General features: G+C 38.0%; 1 protein-coding gene across 1 annotated transcript; it reads right to left on the bottom strand.

The window, feature by feature from the left end:
* Window positions 1-3,111: 3,111 nt before the first annotated feature.
* MOB1A (MOB kinase activator 1A) lies at window positions 3,112-20,584 on the bottom strand. Its single transcript, XM_010952441.3, has 6 exons — window positions 20,362-20,584; window positions 16,874-17,040; window positions 13,424-13,517; window positions 11,830-11,963; window positions 7,931-8,094; window positions 3,112-6,832 (listed from the first exon to the last, which is right to left on the bottom strand). The coding sequence occupies exons 1-6, from the start codon at window positions 20,373-20,375 to the stop codon at window positions 6,755-6,757; spliced, it is 651 nt and encodes a 216-aa protein (XP_010950743.1). The 5' UTR covers window positions 20,376-20,584; the 3' UTR covers window positions 3,112-6,754.
* Between the last annotated feature and the right edge of the window lie 334 nt (window positions 20,585-20,918).

Raw genomic sequence — 20,918 nt, 5'->3', positions numbered from 1 at the left:
GAGTCCTTAAAAATTACGGATGGTGGGATTAGGGATGAATTGCTCATCTTTCATTTTTCTTCACACATCTAACTAAAACTGCCAAAATAACTTTTTCTAGTCTACAGTGGCAACCACTTCTGCTACTCAGACCACGTGGTTCAAATGAGGCAGACCCCCTTGCCACCTCTAGGAGTGGTCACATGACCCGGGTCTGACCAGACTGGCTTAGGGCTGGTCACATGATCTGAGCCAGACTAAAGGGAGCTGGTCTAGGGACTTGCCCAGAACTAAGGAACATAAAGGATTACTTGCCACTGGATTGCTAAACTGGTAGAAAGCCTACTCTTGGCAACCATCTTTGCAATCACGTGGGCAGTGCCACTTTGGACATGAAGCAGACAGACGAAAGGAGAGCTGAGAGGAGACATATTTGACATCCTTTATGCAACTGGAAACAAGCAGTGCCAGAAATGAGAGCTTAAGTCATTTTAGTTGGTTTTGTTATTTGTAACTAAGAGACCAATGTTAAACTCACTGATTTGTATTTGCAAAATTTCTCCTTTCCTTTATTGAAAGTATTTTTGCTAATCTCCAGCCTTCATCCCCATAATTTAACAGCAGCTCACATTGCTATTTTGGACCATCACTCTGCTTTGGTATTCCCCTCTTATCCTCAGTTTTCCACACTGCCATCAGAGCCATCTGAAATGAACACTTGTCCTTTATTTCCTTCTCTAAAATCCTTCAGCCTTATCATCACCTACAGGTAAAAATCCAAGATCTTCCTATGATCAAACCGCCTATCTACCTTTCCAACTGAAATGTACCCTTAGCTAATACTAGACTGCTTCCACTTCCTTGGACAAACTATGCAACAATTTTGCTTATGCAGTAACTACCCATTTTTCAAGCCAGTTCAAGCCTTGTCTTCCCCAGGGAGACACCTCTGGCTGCCCCACAGTAAACTAAGGGCCCACAACATGCGCATAACTTTTATTACACAAATGGCCCTTTAGAACTATCAGTTTATGTGTATGTCTGCTTTTTCCACTGGTCCATGAACTCCATGACACGTTCTTGCTTTAACAGTAAACTATGTCAAAGGTCCAGCATGGCATGGGACAAAAGGGCTGTGATTACTGAACAAAACTGACAGTGGTTTAGCAATTCTGGCCCCACGGTGTGAATCTGAACCTTTTTAGAAAAGGATTTTCAGGGCAACCTCACCATCTTGGGATTCCAAATTAGCTCCAACTTTAACAGTTCACAGATACTTTTTTATGCTAGAAGCAAATAAAAGGCCAGTTTTTTACCTTATGATTAGAAGTGTAATGCCTTCAGTCTCAAGAAATGGGTCTATCCCTTCTGCATTTTGCTTTCTGTCCTGAACTTGAGTCTCTTCATTTTATTGGTCCGTGATCACTCCCAGTTTTCACCCTTATATTTACATCTGAGCTAATGCGGAAAAGTCCTTAAGTAGGATCTATTTGGGTACATCTTTTTTTTTTAACCTCATTGGGATGATTTTTAATTGCAGTCATTTTACTTTTATAGAGCCTCCCAGCTAGTCTTGAGCACACAGAATTTTCACAAAGGCACCCCACAGGAAGAGATCTGCCTTTCCATGTCTTCGAAGTCTGAGATTTTGTGACATGGTCTAAAAAACAATTCCTAACATCTCTCTCAAATGCCACCCCCTCCCCAGGTTGCTGTAAGGATTAAATGAGATAAACCCGCTAAAAGACTCCCCTAAATCAGGTAGGTTCCTGTAAGGAAGTGATATTCAAACTGCTGGTCAGCAGCAAGATACAGCACTCGGCCAGAATCTGAATCAATAATCTATTCCCTTCAGTTAGCAAATCTGCTACAAAAAAAATAAAGTCAGCTGAGCTAAACAATACACTCATATACTTAAATTTTAGTGAAAACTCCTCATCTTTTCACACAACAGGAACAAAAAGTTCACAGAGCAGCAGCCTGTCCAAGCTTTTGGATCATCCAGGATCTTTCCAACTACTCGCTATACGCTCTTAACCCCAAGTAAACTCCAGAATCTTTTTCTTAGCCCCTTTTGCAGCCACGACAGAGGTATGTGACCTAGAATCTGCCAACCAGAGGTGCCCATTTAAGGTTTTGATTAGGAAGAAACACAAAAGGAAGAAGGTGCTAGGTGAAATCCTTTATTCTGGTCAAGGCAGATGCATCTAGCTTTTGGGGGGAGCTAAGGCCAACTGACATCTAGTGGCCAGCAATGAGTAACAACGCAGGCTATCGTGTCGGGTCCATACCTAGCCCGACAGCAGTGGGTAACGCCAGAGAAGGCCCACGGCGTGGTTTGGACACCGTTTCTGGCTGTGCAGCTTCCAAGCCAGACTCTGGCCTTCCCAGATATTACTTCAGTTCTTCTTCTACTCATTTATAAAGGTTGAAATAGCTTCAAACTTTAGCCTTAAACACCCTTGCAAACTTAACACTTTGGCCATACGTTTTAAGCTCACTGAAAAAAAAACTATATTTAAAAAAAAATCCAGAACTTGATTGCTAGCTTACCGTGCCTTTGCATAAAATGAGTGTTAACCTGTATTCTTTAGTCACATTCGTTAAGTTTTTAATTTTAACTCCATTTTAAAAAGGTCAAAACAATTCTAGCACTGCTATTTTGAATAGACCTAAAATTAGGCACCTGTAACCTGGATCTCTAAAAATAACTCTAGTACTAATAGTAATAACAAACGGCTGTTTGGAATAGGGGTGTCCTATGGTTCTGCTGAGGACTCAATTTCCAGGTCAGAAAATTAATGAGTGCAGTCTCTCCGCATCCCTTTTCTCAGTCTCACAACCGTGAATGTGCAAAAGAGGTCAAGAGCCTGGTTAACGTGGTAAAAAGGAGACTAATTTTTTTCTGGGATGAGTTTTAGCCACTGCAGCCAGAGGCATCGTTTCGCTTCTTGGGGGTGGTATCCTGGTGTTATAAGATGTTTAGTTCATTTAGGAACTTCCCTTTCTTCTGAGAGTTAAGAAAACATTTTAGTTACTAAATGATAAGCAAAGAACCTTCCCCAGAACCTGCAAAAATCTCAAGTTTCACATTTAAATAGAAATGAGTGTGGTGAGACATACTTTCATCAGTCCTTTCTTTCTTTCAATATATTTTATTCTGATGAAGTTACAAAAGTAGATACAAAATATTTTTTTAAAAGTACAGTTAACTAACTTAGAAAAATAGATAAAGCCCCTAAAGGTTTAAAAATACAAAATAAACTTTCATGTAAAGAACATTTAAAAATAGATGATAACCAAGACTAACTTAAGCAAACTATTTTTGATACAGACCAAACACAGAATGTTGTTCTATATTAAATCTATAGCACACCGGTAATCCATCTGGATTTACAGGATACTTGTTTGGAATAGAATTTGGTAGAAAACCCAAATGAATCAATGCAGTTGCTCCAATGAAATTACTGCCACCACAGGTAATAATATCACCCCCCAAAGCCCTTTACAGTCTGAAATATCAAAATCTAACGCAAAACCACAGGAAGACGGAGGGATTATCTGCCCTCTTTGCCGGAATTCTGCAACAGTGAAAAACCAAATCCAGTTACTGAACTGGTATTAGGAGGAAACAATGTCCCTGTTCGAGCCGCTTAGTTTAGTGTCCCAGCTGGTATTTTCAAGCTGGAGTTCCACAGACAGGAGAGACAGGCAGGGGTGACCCCAGCACCACGACTGGAGCGGCTTAAAAACAAATTTCTAGGACTTCTACTCTTTGGGCCGGATTTATTTATGCTTATGAGGTAATGAATGATGTTCTGTTTAGAAGCTCCACTGCTAACGTGACCTCACTGCTCAGAGAGAAGGCTGACAGTATCATCAAGAAGCCTCAGCAATGCTTGTAAAAGTTAAAGCCACCACAGGGATTGCTTCTCCTGCCTCTGCACTACTAGAAAAACATTCCTCTTGCTGTTATCAATGTCATAATAAATACAGATGTGCACTTCTCAAGAAGGCAGCTATATGAACTAGGGCCCTACAAGTCTTAGATGAAAGGAAATACTGTTAGCTGGCAGCCTGCTAAAATCACTTTATTCACAGTCTGAAGAAGAATAAAGGATACATTTGATTGTCAATACAAAAACTATAGTACAAGGAAGTTTCAATATTTAAACGAAAGTCTGCATATCATTGTCCAAAAGTTTTTTTTAAAGGCCTGGAAATTAAAGCACCATAGGATTAACTGGGTAATTTGGCAAACACTGTCCAATCCATCACTGTAATCGGGTGTGAGGGGCAGCGATCACACTGAGGAGCCTGCTGATTAGGAGGGGGCAGGGGAGTAAGCATCGTGCAACAGGCAGGCTCTGGGACAGGGAGATAAATCAAGATGGAGAGGAGTCAAAGACAGGGTGATTTCTTTTTCTTTCTTTTTAAATTTTGGAGGGGAGGTAATTAGGTTTGTTTGTTTGTTTGAATGGAGGTCCTGGGGACTGAACCCAGGACTTCATGCTATAAGCACATGCTCTACCACTGACCTATCCCCCTCCCCCTACCACACTGATTTCTTAAAACCTGAATCAAAGGTTGCCCTCCAGCCAAGCCAGGGAGGTGTCAGCCTCTCCTCTTCCTCCAACTCTCCTGTCCTCGGATGTAAACAAAAAGAGTTGTTTCGATGTGTCGCTGGTTAAGCCAAATTAGCTTGGGAACCTGGTAACTTTTTTTTTTTTAAAGGACATTCTGGGTCTCAAATTACCAACAAATTTTAAACTCTGTGTCCTATTATCAAGCTGTCTCTACTATTGTCCTAGCATGTGACTATCTTTGGTTTGTTTTAGGGCGGAGTCATTAAGAGAGGGAGGATTTCTATCACTGAAAATAAGTGGACAAAAGTGAGAACCCTTTTGTCTGATGATATTCGGAATATTAGAAATGATGATGAGAGTACAACCCTAGTTGAGAAATATAATTTCATTCCTTGCAGATTGAATAAAAACCAACAAGATTTAAAGTCAAGAAACAGTAACATTCTAGGCGGCATCTAAAAATCTTTCTTGTTTGGAAATGGTCAACATACACATACACAATGCCTGACAGGGACCTCTGGACAAGCTGCAAATGGGGACTGGGGACTGCCTCACGGAGAAGGTTTCCCTCTTTTTTTCGTAAGGGATTATCCCACTCTTTATTTCCTTAAACACTGATGTATGGTTTCAGCCTAAATCAGACCAATGTTTTGTTTCCTTTAAATTATGTATATATTTAAGAATTTATTGAAATTGAGTTATTATAAAAATGGAGTTTCAAAGCAATTCTTTTCTTTGCACTCTAGAGGAATAATAAAAAATAAATAACAAAAACCCTATCAAATTTAACCTTTGCAGATGTCAAGAAAGAGTATCGAAGTGTTGCCTGTCTGGCAAGTCTTCGATATATGTGCGCCTCGATACATTTAAACAGTCTAAATCTTAGAAACCTAATGAAAATTAGATCTTTTCTTCACTAAAGGGGAAGATTTTTATTCCAATAGTAACAGAATAATTTCAAGTTTTGATATAAAAACTATTAACAGAACGAAGTTTTTTTGTTTTTTTGTTTTTACTTATTCCTCCCATTTTGTCTCCTTTAAACATACACCAAACACACACACACACACACACACACAAACAGGTAGCACACCAAACTTTCAGCTGGGTTATAAAAGGTGTGCATCTTCAAGGCTGTTTCCTGTGGTATTCCGTAAGTTTGATCCTTACTGTGATAATGTTCGTGTATTTCTATGCTACTCTTCACTAAGAATCAAGTCACAATAAAAGCAGAATTGCTTCTTTTTAAAGGAGAACTCAAAACAAAATAATCAAGTACTCTGAGTACTTTCTTCCATTCTCCTAGCCAAATTTCAAGGCCTCTGAAAACAAACAATATGAAGCAAAACAGTGGTTTTAAGACCCAAATTCGTCATAATTTTTTTGGAATCCATCTTTTTTCTCAGCCAAAACCTACATATTCAAATTAATCTGAAGTATTTCAAAATAAACATCTGCAAGACAATCCTCAGATGGCCTTAAAAAATTATTTGATGCACACTCCTAAAATTTTAGATAGGTTTATGTGAATAAAATCCCAAATAAAAATGGAAAAATAAAGTCATTTTAGAAATAACTTTGGTTACTCCCATACCACGTGTCATATGATTTACACTACAATCATGGATTTTGAAAAAATATACATATATATACTTATCTATAAAAACACTACCGTACAAACTTCAAAGTGACACAAATATTCTAAACATCCAAAGTGACACAAATATTCTAAATCTTAAGGAAATTTAAAAACATCTCTTCTATTTGTAAAATGAAAACAGAATAAAACTGATCTGACTGCATTATTAGGAAATTTGTTCTGGAAACTTGTTAATAAATTATTGGTGGAAATTCTTAATATCCGTCACGCTGTCACCTGAAACAGACTCAAACATTGTCTTCAGTAAAAGGATAATAGAACTAATAAACTAGTTAGTTGTTGCATACTACAACCAAGGATGACTGCGGCAGTGGTCACACAGTGCCTCAAATTCAGCTGTGTCCTGAACTTCTCACTCTGAAGGTATTACAATGGCCAACCTACCTTTGGGACAATTTTGTCAGTAGACACAGACAACAGGTGCCTTTTTTACCCTGTAAAGTTTGTATCTCTAGTCTATAACAGATAGCAATGAGATAGCTGAAGAAGTAGATGAAGCAAGAGGGTAACTGGGTTCTAGAAGAAAAATTTATCTGTCTTTTGATCCAAGCTTCTCGATTAATTCCTGAAGAGGTGCCAACTCACGCCTATCAATCAGATTAAACTCCTAAAAAAAAGAAGAAAAATAAAAATTTTAAATAGACCTATAATGAAAAATCTAGAAATGTCATTCAGACAAGGAATTCCCAACCCGAGGTTCCTGAAATCTGAAAGAATGATGAAAGAATCTCTATGAACATTTTTAAATGGGATCATTTTTACTCCCTATTTTAAAATATAGCAGACTTAGGCAACCGTACATATTAGCATGATCCTCACTGTATAAAATCAAAATTCTATGTATGTTTGCATTTACACAGAAACTAACTGAAAGCAATACACTGAACCATTGATAGTGCCCACATCTGGGGCAGTGGACTTTTTCTGTCTACACTCTGTGCCACGTAACAATCTCAGAGGGAAGACAGAGACGCGAGAGCACAGTACATTCTCCTCTGTGTGGTACCCAGAACTGTGATACACAATGATCTACCATAAAGCTGCCAGTTTTTCCACTAAAATACTATCTAGACAGACATATTTACATTTGGCATAACGAATTATATTTCTCTAAAGTTAGGCTAGGAGTCCCTATTTCTTGATTCCTTTTTCAAACAATGTGAATTATTTTGACTTCAAAAAGTTCTAATTCCAACTAAGGGACTAATTCCAACTAAAGCAATAACAAGCCACACCTTTGAAGGGGGTGGTTCTTTTTGAAGTTTCTAGCTGCTGACTTTGGAAGCTTTGGCCTGAAGTGGGACTTCTGGAAACTTAACCCAAGACAGTAGCTAACAAGATCTTCCAGGAGTTTCCCCTCTGGGCACAGACACCGCATTAAACAACCCAGCTGGTGGCCTCCCTGGTGGCAACCCAGCAGCGGCGATGGGGCCGGAGGCCACGCACAAGCTCGCCTGGGTGCTGGCGCTTCTCGCCACGCCTAACCAGAGACCCGCGGCAGCCGGAGGCAACAGGCTCAAAATGGGCTGATGCTTTCTAGGCTGCTACGCACGTCAATGCAATAAACATGAACAAGAGAACAACACAGAAGAGGGAACCCTGTGTGCTTAGCTCTACAAATAAGACTCTAAAAATTGCTCTTTATTAATTACCAAACAAATATGCCCAACTCAAAGGACACAAAAGTCAGTGCAGTTCAACTTACCTGAACAAAGAAAATAAAGTGCTTAAAGGAGGTGTTGAGGTGGGCCTCCTCCTGCAGCTGCATCACAGAATCAAAGTGCTGGTGATAAATATGGGCATAAACCCTGAACAGACGCTTTAGGATGGTCTTTGCCACAGACATAAAGTTTTTGGGAAATGGGACACCTGTGATATACACATGTATCAATTAGTCTTTTTATCAATTAGAGAAAAATAAGCAGCAAAAAAAGTTTAGACACTGCCACGAGCAACTCCAACACACAAATTCACAAATACAAGCCTATTGCCATGTTTTTTAAAAGGTAAGAAAAAAAACAACCCCAAACCTAAGCATATGAGGTATCCATCCTCACGTACCACATTTTTCCCGACTGCCTTAGAATAGCAGGCACAGGTACCAAGTTACGTAAGATGATGCTGAACCAAAGTTAAAACAATTTTAGTTGTTCAATACTGGAGGGTTTCTTCTAGAAAGATTATAGATTACCGCATTTAAACAGAAAATTTTTACAGACACACACACACACACACACACACACACCCCAACCAGGACTGGAAACTCTCCCAAACAAAAGGAAAAAAGGGGGGCACACTTTTAGTCATTATTATCTATTGTCTACAAATAAAAAGTATTTTATCTTCTGAATTACTGTGAAAAGCCAGTTTTCTTTCTTCAACTAGGATCCCTCAACGTTTTATTTAGTTTTTAAAAAGTGCCATAGTCCAAGGAAGTAAGTAACAACCTCCTTCCTGCAAAGGGGAGGAACAGCACTTCCCTATTTTTCACAATATAAATGAACGGACACGTCCTTAGAAAAGAACTAGGAGATGGTCTGGCCATCTCTCTCCAAGCACTGCAAGTGGGGACGTGACTGCTGCATTCCTGAGAGTTCTGGCTGACTATGAAAAATACCTGGTTGAATATTTCTAAGAATAATGTTTCTAATAAAACAGGGACAGGAGAAAGACAATACAAGTAGCCCTGGGTACAGTAAACACACACAGACGGAGGCGTTCACACCCAAGAGAACCTAGATTAGTTGGCCTTAAAGGTCTGTTCACCACACTACTCTTGAACGTGTTCTTTGCTCTAATCTTTCAGAAAGACGAAAACTTTCTCCTTCCCTGTATTTTGTATTCTTTACTTCTCAGCCAGTCCTTAATAGTTTGAGATTTAGTATATTTTGCTCTTGTAAGCTGAGTTTTGCATTTTTTACCTCACCCTACTCCCAAGCTTGGTAACCACTTTGTCTTTTCAAACACTATTCTGGAGCTTATGGGCATTTTTTTCTGGACTGGGTCTTGTATTCATGTACTAAAAGATGGATTTTTAAGTCAGATCCCTTTTCTCTCAGATTATGCAAATGGACACCTTGCTATGAAAAGGAACATTAATAACTTGGATATTTGAGTTTAAAAATGAATAATAAACAGTTGAGTGAAGTAAGAATAAATAATTGGCATAAACAAGATGTGAGTAACAGCCTAACGAAGGGGGAAAGGATTCCAGAACAACAGGATGAAATATTGAAGAACTGGGAAGCTGAGGAAAGATAATAATGATAGAAGTATTCTTTACCTCTGCGAGAGACTTTAATAAAGAAACGTAAGTAATATGTTTTAATCTAAGCACTTTCCAAGCTGAATTTAACATTCAAACAGTCAATACACAATAAAGGATCCTATGAGAAAGGGAACAAAAGGTTTAATAGAATGGAAAAGTTGACCAAGAGCAAACAGATTAAACATAACAACATGATATACGTTTTTCTCCTGAAAGAGCCTCTGATTAGACTGCAAAAAGGAATCTGCTATGCTCTGAATGCTTGCGCTTCCCTTAAAATTCATCTTGAGATTCTAAGCCCCTAGATGACAGCACTGGGTGGTAGAGGCTTGGGGAAGTTGATTAGGTCGTAAGAGCTCAGCCCTCATGAGTGGGATTAGTGCCCTTATAAGAAGAAACATGAAAGAGATGAGTTCCCTCTCTGCCATGTGAGGATACAATATCAACAACAACAACAAAAAAAAAACACTGCTTTTTACTGCCTATAAATCAGGAAGAGAACCTCTGACAGAACCTGACCATGCTGGGCCCTGCTTGTGGACTTCCAGACTCCAAAACTGTGAGAAACACATTTCTATTGCTTATAAGCCATCAGGTCTCTGGTATTTTTATTATGGCAGCAGAAACAGATATGGCAGAATCCGACAGTATATTGTTCATAAGACATCCTTACACCGAAAATGACAAGGACTGATCACATCCATGAATACCAACGCCAGACTCTTAATCAAAGTATCAGCAAATAAAAAATACTCTGCCAGTAGAACATTAAAAAAAATAATAAAAGAGAAAACCTTATGATCATCAACAGACATTAGAAGAGTATCTGCTAAAAACTTTACAATTTGACTTTAAAAAATGCACACAGCTCTAACCAAAAGCAAGACTTTGTTTAATACTGAAATACTAGAAGCACTCATATAAAAGTAAACAAGAAAAGGATGTTTACCATCCTCACCATTACTCAGCACTGCTCTGTAAGTACTAGTTAGTGCACTTAGGTAAGAGTTACACAAGTAGTATAGTTACCAGGAAAAAAAAGAGTTGAAATCAATATTATCTTAGTATAATGTGACTATATACTTTAAAAACTCAAGAAAACCAACTCAAAACAAAAGAAACAATCAGAATCTGATGGTCAATTATAAAATTCACATAGAAAACAACAGCTTCCCTATGTACTAAACAATAACCAGTTGGAAACCAGATTATCAATTAAAAAAAAACATTAAATGCCTATGAATAAACTTGAGAAACTTGAAGGATTAGCATAAAGTAAACACAGAAGTTTACCAGAGGAAATAAGAAATAAATAAACGAATAAAACTTGTTCCTGGATAGGAAGACTCAGTACTGTTAAGAGAATAAGAATCCCCGTGTTCATCTACAAACTGAATGAAAGCATAATAAAAGTCTCAAAGATTTTTTTTTTACCTTGACAAAATGTTTCTAAATTCTTTGGAAGAACAAAATTTCTAGAATAGCCATGAATATTCTGAAAAAGAAGAGCAAGGAAGAGAGACTAGCCCTACAAGATGTTCAAAGATTCATGGCCATGGTAAATAAAACCATGCGGAATTTCCACAGGAACAGATAAAGAGACTGAAGGATCCAAGATATGTCAATCTGATGTGCAAGTATGATAATCAGGAGAGAAAAGATACATGTATTCAATAAGTGGTACTGGACAACTGACTAGCATTTACAACTGGAAAAAAAGTGAAAGGGGACATTGAGAAAAAAATTCCTGACAGAACAAAGACTTAAACATAAAAACAAAACCGCAAAAGTACTAAATAAAAGCATGGACTAATATTTTAAAAATCTTCTAGGAGGAAAACTTTTTACTTTGTATCTTTCTGATCAGTTTTAAAATCCAGACCTCATAAATGGAAAGATTAATAGCGCAAAATAAGAACGTTACATACAGCAAAAACACCTCATAACAAAATAAGAAAAAGGTAACCTGGGGACAAAGTACATGCAACATATATGACAAAGAGCTAATGTCCTTAACATAAAGAGATGGACAAAGGATATAAACAGAAAACACTCAATGATCAATAAACCCCAAAATGCTCAATCTGATCGATATTTTCTAAACGTACATTAAAACAGAAATTTATTTACCCGTAATAGAAAAGATGAAAAATTGAGTAAAAAGTAGCATTGATGAAGAAACACAGCAGACACAAACACGGCTGGGGGCAGTATACATTTACAATCTTTTTGGAGAGGAAGTTGGCAGTCTTTATTACATTTTTTAAAAAGTAATAGAGCATTAAGAAGAACAGTTATCATTTAAAAAGAAAATTAATTCTACAAAATTAACTCACCAATCTTAGAAGGAAAAAGAGTTTCATCATCAAGTTGATCCTGAACCCAGGTCATCAAATAGTCAATGTATTTTGGTGCAGAACACTTGATTGGCTTTTTAATATTAGTACCATCTGCCCAATGATATTCATATCTGGAGAGAAAAAAGCTTTACTGATAAAGTGTTCAAAAACGTTTAGCAAATGTGCAACTTGCAATTAGCGTAGGTTCAGTCTGTCAACAGAAGTTGTATATAACTTAAGTAAATTACCTCAAATCCTGCTGAAGATTACTGGGAGTTCCCTATAGAATTACAGTTGACCCTCAAAAAACATGGGTTTGAACTGCATGGGTCCACTTGTATGCACATATTTTTCAATTGTAAATACTACAATATAACACGATCCACAGCTGGTTGAACCCATGGATGCAGAGGAACTGTGGATATGGAGGACCGACTTAAAGTTATATCCATATTCTGAAATGTGATGGTTATAAATGGAAGAGAAAAAGATAATGTGGCAGTTGGTTGTGCTAGAATTTATGTATTATAACACAGTCCTGAGAAAGACAAAGCAACCACATTCCTGCCTGTTAGGCAGAGGGTGCTAAGGACTGGGTAACGGACCCACCACATTCTTAGCTCATTGGCAATTAAGTAATCACCGAAAGAGCCAAGATTATAAAACCTTGTTTCTTGGAGAAGGTTTTAAAGAAACAATGTTAGGCATGCAACTTTTTCTACCTCACCTTTGCTGAGCTAGAATGATTAATAAGACTTATGCAAAACTTCACTGTGTGAAGCATTTAAGCCAAAGGTAAGTTTAACTTTCCTCTTAGCTTTATTTAAATTTCTGTTAAGGACGTTTGAGGAATAAGACTTCATTTAAAAAAAAAAAAAAAAACTCCTAAAGTAATATGATAAAAATAGGACTCAAACTCACTGGGGACCTTTTTCTCCTTTACACCTGTAGCAAATTCAGAAAAGGACAATTTTTTTCCCAAGAGGTAAATATCTTGATTACCTATCACCACACAAAAATCAGTCATTTATTATAGGAAAAAAGACTGGAAACATTAAAACAATTCCATAATATCCTGACTTAACTTTATGGGTGATAAAGAGTTCCACTTCTTTCTCAGTATTTCCTGAAATTTATTATAGTCAAAAAATTTTAATCTAGCATCTGCAAGCTAGAAAACTGAAGCAGCACAATTTGGAAGTAATTAACACTAAGCAAGCACAAGGAAAAAAAATCAAATATTAAAGGGCCAACTAAAAACTCACCCATGAAACTAAAAAGCAGAAACAGAACTATAAATGTTAATAAAATTGAAAAAATAACTTTTGCAAAGCAAAAGAAACCTAACTCAAATTTCTTTACTTTCGTTCCTACAACTGAACATTCGTATTTTCTATAATGCAATTATAAAAAATCAAAACACTAAGTACCATATACCAAAGTATTTGATAATGAAAAGTTTATAGGTAAGCTTTTTGTTTTCACAGGCAAATAGATAAGAAAAACAATGCCTTTATCCTTTAATTTATATCAACTGCTAATTAGCTTTATTTACTAATTCAAATACCTATATAATAGCCAGTATATGTACCTTGGACCTGCAGACATGACGGGACAGCTTGCTTCAGTGCAGAATTCTGTAATAGTTCCATACAACATGTTGATCTGGTTGAAGAAATCCACAGCTGGAAAGATAATAGCAGAATTGTGTTAAAATGTCTGCATAAACACAAAACATCAGAACTCTCAGCTGGAGGATTCAGCCAAGAATCCTCAAGAGATTCAACAATCCAGGGGAACTACAAATTCTCTTTTTAGGTTGTTACACCTAACTTTTAATATATATTCACTTTTAATGTTTACATTAAGCTTTTAAGCAGCTGACAACAGCAGGAAAATAAAGTATTAGAAGATAATTCCAACTTAATGGTGATTATTACATTAAAATATACAATTTGATTATATCCAAGCAAATGAAAAAAAAATACATAGCTTCTTATCAGTCTAGACCAGACAATACCGTTTGTGTCAGGAAAGAGAAGGCAACCGTCGTGGAGTTAACTGTGAGGGAGAAGGTGCATTAGCTGTGTCGGGTATTTTAAAAATCAAGTTCATCGTAAAAAAAATTGGGGCCAAGTGTGTATTGAGGACATAAAAAAGACATAGGATAATGTCCTTTGCCCTGGAGTCTCCACCTAACAGAAGGGACAAGATTAAAAGAGACAAATAATAATAATAAGTGTTAGAGTTAAGAGGAAAGGCAGTATCTCCAGTAGCTGAGAAGTCAAGGGGGGCTTCCTAAAGGAGCTTCAGCGACATCTGGAAGAAAACAGAAAAAGGGGGAAAGAAATAAACTCAACTAAGTGAAACTCTGTGCAAAGAAAACCACATGAGCCTTGAAAAGTTCTAAAAAAAGGTTTTAGTTCCCTGTCAAAAAGATTACCTAAAAATCAACCAGGGCTTTTCCAAGTTTCTTAAAAAACAAATTAATTAAAAAAAAAAAGTTTCATCTTGTCAAAAGGAATTTTATACAAAACTCCCTTGCTTATAAACTTTCCTCTTAATTAGTCATGTTTCTGAGAAAGCAATACTTAGGTACTTAATATTCATTCAAAGCAAAGAGTATGCCCAGATGGTGTCCTGGTTTATTGGTCTGTTCTTAAAATGTGGTCCAGAGACCCCATTTCTGGGAAAATCTGTGAGGTCAGAACTATTTTAATTGCTCTTTTCACTTCTTTCCGGAGGCACAGAGGAGCCGTCCAGAGGCTCCATGATGTGTGACATCACAAAAGACTAAGGCAGCAGCAGATATGAGCATCCAGCTGTCCTCCTATAAGCCATACATTAAATAAGATTTGCAAACATGTAAAGCAATGTCACATTTCTCATTAAAATTTATTTTATAGTCATTTTTCATAAAAATATATTTATGTTAACATGTCATGGGTTCACTGTTATTTAGAGATAAAATTTTAAATTAAGTATTAAAAATTTCTCAGTTTTAATTGCTAACACAGAAAGTATCAGTAGATATAGCCTACATAATAAAAAGCTCTTTGGAGTTTTCAATAATTTTTAAGAGAATAAAGAGATTCTAAGACCAAAAGGTTTGAGAACAGCTGATCTAGAGCAGTAAGTCTCAAAGAAAAATCTAAGCTTGAAGAAGGCCAACAGATGCCTTTAGAATAACCGATAATTTGAATAAGGTTACAAAACAGGAGTCTTCTCTGAATACATACTTCACATAGTTCACACATCAAAAGACATATAAAAATATACAGTGAAAAATCTAAATTCCAACCACTCCACCTTCCCCCTACACACTATAATAATTTTTTGTCTCTTGCCCCCTAAGATTCTTTATCCCATCTTACATAAAAGGTTAACATATTACATAGTTCTGCACCTTGCTGTTTTTCCTCTCAGTAATATAAATAATGGCTTTTTAATGAGTTGAGAAAAATAAAAATTTTCCTAATGTGGCTACTAGAAAGTTTTAAATTACATTTGTAGCTCACAATATATTTCCATTGGACCACACTGACCAAGGCAAAGATTATCAGTAGTTGAATAACACATAAAAAAGACTAGACATTACACAAGTATCTACACTGCTGGAAATATATACCACCATCTACGAAGCAGTCTTACAAACAAAATCAAACCTGAATTTAATCAAAGCACCAAATGGGTGCTAACAAGGTAGCCACTAAACACATATAGTTGTCTACATTAAAATGAAGTTAAGTTTAAAATTCAGTTCCAGTCACACTAGCCACATTTCAAGTGCTAAATGGCCACGGTGAAGATATACAACATTCGCATTATCATAGTAACTTCTATTGGACAGAGCCGCTGTAGATCTAACATTTACAGGAAACAAAAGGAGGAACAGAAAAAGATAATGGGCGCCTTGGGGATGTTAGCCGCAAAATTCATACTCTGGAAAATGAGCTGGTTTCTTCAACAAAAAAAATAGCAACGAAAAAAGACTGTGATGAGGGGAAACCTGTAAATTAAGAGATTCAAGAAACACATATAGGCTTTGTTGGATTCTGATTTAAACCATCCATATTTTTTGTTTTAAAAAGAAACATTTAAAGGACAATCAGGGGAAACGTGAACACTGACTGGATATCTGGTAACAAAAAGGAATGATGGCATTGTTATTATCTTTAAAAGGGGGAAGTTCTTATCTTTTAGACACTGAAATATTTACAGATGAAATAATATGTCTGGGATTTGCTTCAAAATAGCCAGGGTAGTACACAGAAGTAGCACAATGGGCCCTGAATTGCTCATTGTTGAAGCTGGATAACAGATTCCTGGGAATTCATTATACTTGGTTTCTCTACTTTTGTGTGTTTGAAAATTTCCATTAAAAAGTTTTTAAAAATTCTGGAACATCTAAAATTCCAAACAGACTTAAACTTTAGCACCCAGAACTGATCTCCTCTCCGAAATGACAGACTCTAATATTCATCTTTCTAGCCTCAGCATATCCTCCCATGCATGCCCTTACTTTCCTGAAATCAGAGTACTTTCAGCCCACGGGTCCCTCCATTTTCTCCCATCTCTCAATTTCCTCTGACTACTCGTAAGTCACAACAATCAGATGACTGACCATACGAACTGCAACTGACTTCTCAGTATACATACATAGGCAGATTAAAGCTGCTGGGAGTAGGGACACAACTGCGAAGACTGATTTGATGGATTCCCTACAAAGTCATGTCCACCACAGGTAGAATCTCTGTATTTATCAATCTTTCATTTGACTTTACTCAGCAATTCAGACCATTCTCCTCAGAAATTACCCCAAAATACTCTTCATTTTCCCTCAGTTCTCTCTACTCAACCACACAAGCGACAATCAGGTACTCTGAACAGAACAACACACTTTGGTCGTATTTGCCCTTACATTCCTCAGGTAATCTGTTGTATTATGACAGTTACACCCATAAAAGAAAATTCATTAACAAAAAGATTTCAGCAATATCTTCCTATAAACCAGCAAAGTTGAAAGTTATTTAGAACTTACTGTTAACAGCAATCCACTCATTGAGGTCCTCTCCCTCCGGTAACATCACAGCCTGTCTCAGATTCCCACTTCCTAGAGTTGCTTCTGCATGTTTTAAGAGTTCATACTGATGAGATCCTTCAGGGATATTCTTCTTTGGTTTGAATGTTTTAGAAGAGCGGCTACTACTGTTAGGTTAAAAGTAAAAAAGTACATCAGTTTTTAGGACCAGAAGCAGAATGACATTAATTTTAGGCATGTAAGTTGTTTTCAAAATAAAAAATACTCCCTGAAAATGTCAGGATTGGCGAGGGGCGGGGTGGGGGGAGTTGGGGGAGGACGGGGCAGGGAGAGATGAGCAAATTTAACATATAAAAGACTAAGTTAAATTTTCCCCCTCACATTAAACAGGATTAGCAGCACACTTTCACACAGAAGACAATTTTATCATGCCTCGTAAAGCAGTCTGGTGTAACAGAAAGGACATCTTAACCAAAAGAAGAAAAAACCTGGATTCCAGTTCTTGACCTGCCACTAACTCTGACTGCCTGAGAAACAACCTCCTTTTGGCCCCCGGTTCCACCTACAGAAACCAGTGCTGCCAGGGAAGTAGCTGTAAGGTTCTTAGAGCTCAAGAATCCAGTTTTCTATATCAAAATATTTGTGATGCTAACAAAGCAAGTAGCACTAACATTTTAAGAGTTTTTAGCGGGGAAAATAAATGAGAGACAACTGGTTTTGGAGGAAAAAAAAAGTTTCTTATTCCTACCTCACACCACTCATAAGGCAGGTCTTCCTAACCGAAAACAAAGCCCAGAAAAAATGGACACATTTCTAACCATAACAATTAAAACTTAGACAACAGAACAAGGAAACAAGTAGCTAAAAAAGTACTTGCAACCTATATTACAAAGTATTAACCAAATAATAGAGAGCTTTTATAACGTTAAGAAAAAGGCAAGGAATGCTTTAGAAAAACAGGCTAAGGAGATTAATATGCAATTCAGAAAGACAAATACAATGACCAATGAATGTCTGTAAAGCTATTCAATTCAAACAAGATTTATTTTTCCTTAATTTGAGTGTCAGAGGTCAAAACAATTACATTAAGTGTGGGCTAGGGTATAGAGAAATTAGCACTTTAACACACTACTGGTCTAAGTATGTAACATCTTCCCAGAGCAATATAGCAGTATCTTTTAACCCTGAACTGCTCCTCAATTCACCCCTTCCGCTCCTAGATACGGAAAGGATGTGTTTTCCCAGATTGTTTTTAATAGTAGAAAACTTGGAAACAACCCTAAAGCTTATTAGTAGAGGAATGAATAACTATGACATAGCTACATGATGGAATATTGCACAGTACTTAAGAAGAACAAGATGGAGCTACATGTATTCACATGGAAAGATCTCAATACGCAGTTAAACATGTTACAGAATGAAATGTAGCAGAAGCCCATTTTGTAAATGCACTGAAGGTGTCACCCATCAAACGGATACTGGCGATTACTTCTAGGAAGAGGAAGGGAACAAAACTGAAGACTTCCACTTTACCTGAGTAATTTGAATTTTAAACAAGACTGATTATGAAAAATGGAGTTACAAAAATGATAAAAATGAAACATGGAAAAGTTTGTTTAACACGATAAAAACCTAAATTTAACAGGAAAGTACTAAATTAGAAGGAATGGCCCTTTACAAACTGAAACAAGGAGCTGCACATCACAGGAAGTTAAATAAGGAAAACTAGCATGAAATGATGTCTCAAGATTCAATATGATCTTCATCTAAACTAAGACTTTTGTGCTTCAAATGGCACCATCAAGACAGTGAAAATAATTCACAAAATAGGAGAAAATATTGTAAATTATAGATGTGATAAGGGACTTGAATCCACAATAAAGAATTTTTACAACTCAAAACCAAAAACACAGCCCAATTAAAAAATGGTCAAAGAATCTTAACAGATACTACCTCAAAGATATGCAAATGGCTAATAAGCACACAAAAAGATGCTCCACATCATTAGCCATTAAGGAAATGCAAATTAAAATCACAATGAGATACCATTTTGCATCCACTTAGAATGGTTATAATAAAAAAAATGTAATTAAATGCTAGAGAGGGTGTGGGGAAACTGACATACAGTGCTGAAGGGAATGCAAAAATGGTGCAGTGTTTTGAAAAAGTCAGGCAGTTCCTCAAAAGGTTAAATACTTATATACTATATATACTGGCAATTACTATATAGTATATAACCTGGCGATTCCACTCGTAGGTATATATACTCAAACGAAATGAACACATACATCCAACACAAAAATCTGTACACAAAAGTTCACAGCATTATTCATAAACGCCAAAAAGTAAAATGTCCATCAACAAAATAAAGTTTAAAAGAAGCAGCCTCTTATTTACGTCCAAAAGCAACTAGGAACTGTGCATCCACAAACCATTAACTAAACATTAATGTATGAAAGACTGGGGCGGGGGTGGGGTGGGGATTATTGTTCTAGTAATATGGAAATTTGCAAAAATGTAAACAATAGAACTTTTTGATACGGTAATCATATTCTGAAAACTATATGCTTAAAAAAAAATCCACAGGGGAAAAAAGCGATTTAGACAAAGATATTCTTAGTAGTGCTATTTTATAATATAGCAAGGTACTAGAAAGAATCCAAATTTCTCTCAATAAGGAAAGGGGTAAACTCCGGTTATGAAACACTATGTAATGTGATTTAATAAAATTTATTAAGAGTGTCAAGTATATGGGTGATGCCCGTAACTAAAAATGGGTATTGATTCGCTCACACAAGACATATTTAAGCAATATACTAGGTAGAGTGCCACCTGAGAATAATAAACAAGGTGCTAGAGCAATGCTTCTCAAACCTTAAAGAATCATCAGAGAATTTACAAATTTTCCCATTTAGTCTCATTTGAGCCCAGACGTTATCTCTACAGGACTCTACCGAGTTAAAAAGTCAATTACATAAATTCACACAGTGGGCTGAATCAGAACTGGACAGAACGTCTGGATGGCTGCAAGGCCCGCAGCTTAACTTCAAGCTTCTCAAACTGTGGCAATCCACATTTTCCTGGGGCGGCATTTTTCCGCGGGGGTAATCTACCGCTGACTGATTAAAAGCTGGGAGTACGGTGGAGTAAAATGCTAAGTCAGCAAGGATCGTCACTAAAAGGCTCGAGACTTGAGCGAAGTCGGGAGCCCGCGGCTCCGCCCCCCCGATCGTCTATCTGCCCTCAGGCGCACTGGGGCGGAAAAGTTCGGAGGCGCTGCCGGCCTCGGGGCCTTTCTACTCCCCAGCCTTCTCGGTCCGCTTCCTCTGCCCACATCCCGGCTTCCCGCGTGACTCTGAGAGGAGGCCAAGCAAGGGACCTCGACCCCAGACGCTCGCCGTCGCTTCAGGCGCCCGCTCGCCACCGCCCCGACCTCGGCCCTCAGTCATCAGCCCTCAGCCCTGGAGCCCTGGGCCAGCCACACTCACAAGAGGAAACTCATCTTCTCTTCTCAGAGTGGGGGCGGGGGCCACTCGCCCCCGCCGCGGTTAGGATCTGGAGCCCGCGCAGGACCGTCGGGGAGCGAATAGTCCTCAGCCCGTGGATAGCGGAAGCCCGCGCCGCCGCCGCCGCTCCCCGCCGGGGTCGAGCCGCTGCAAGCCGGTGCGAGCAACTACACCCTCCTCGCCCTCCTCCCCCACCTTACGGACCCGAAATGCGGAACCAGCAAAATCTCGCGAGCAAAGGCGGCGCCCTGCTCCGCCCCGCCCCGCCCCGCCAGGAGGGACTGAGCACGCCCCCTTTGCACCGCCCACTCCTCCACCTCAGCCAATCAGCGGCCTCCAAGCTGAGACTTCCGCTCCGGAAGGCGAGGTGGAATCCCGATCCTGGGCCTGGAAGAGAAGCTGACCTTGTGCTTGCTCCGGAGTGTTCCTGTTGTGCTGCGTCCCAGCTCACTTGATGGCGGAGAGCCTCTATGAGCGGAGCAGTTTTTAAATTTTTAATTTGAATTTTTAGTTGAGTTCTGATTCACACAGCATAAAAT

Source organism: Camelus bactrianus, chromosome 15 (genome assembly GCF_048773025.1).
Source record: "Camelus bactrianus isolate YW-2024 breed Bactrian camel chromosome 15, ASM4877302v1, whole genome shotgun sequence".
In the NCBI taxonomy this organism is placed as follows: Eukaryota; Metazoa; Chordata; class Mammalia; order Artiodactyla; family Camelidae; genus Camelus; species Camelus bactrianus.
Note: the sequence above shows the minus strand (reverse complement) of the source record. Positions and strands in the feature narration are given on the sequence as shown.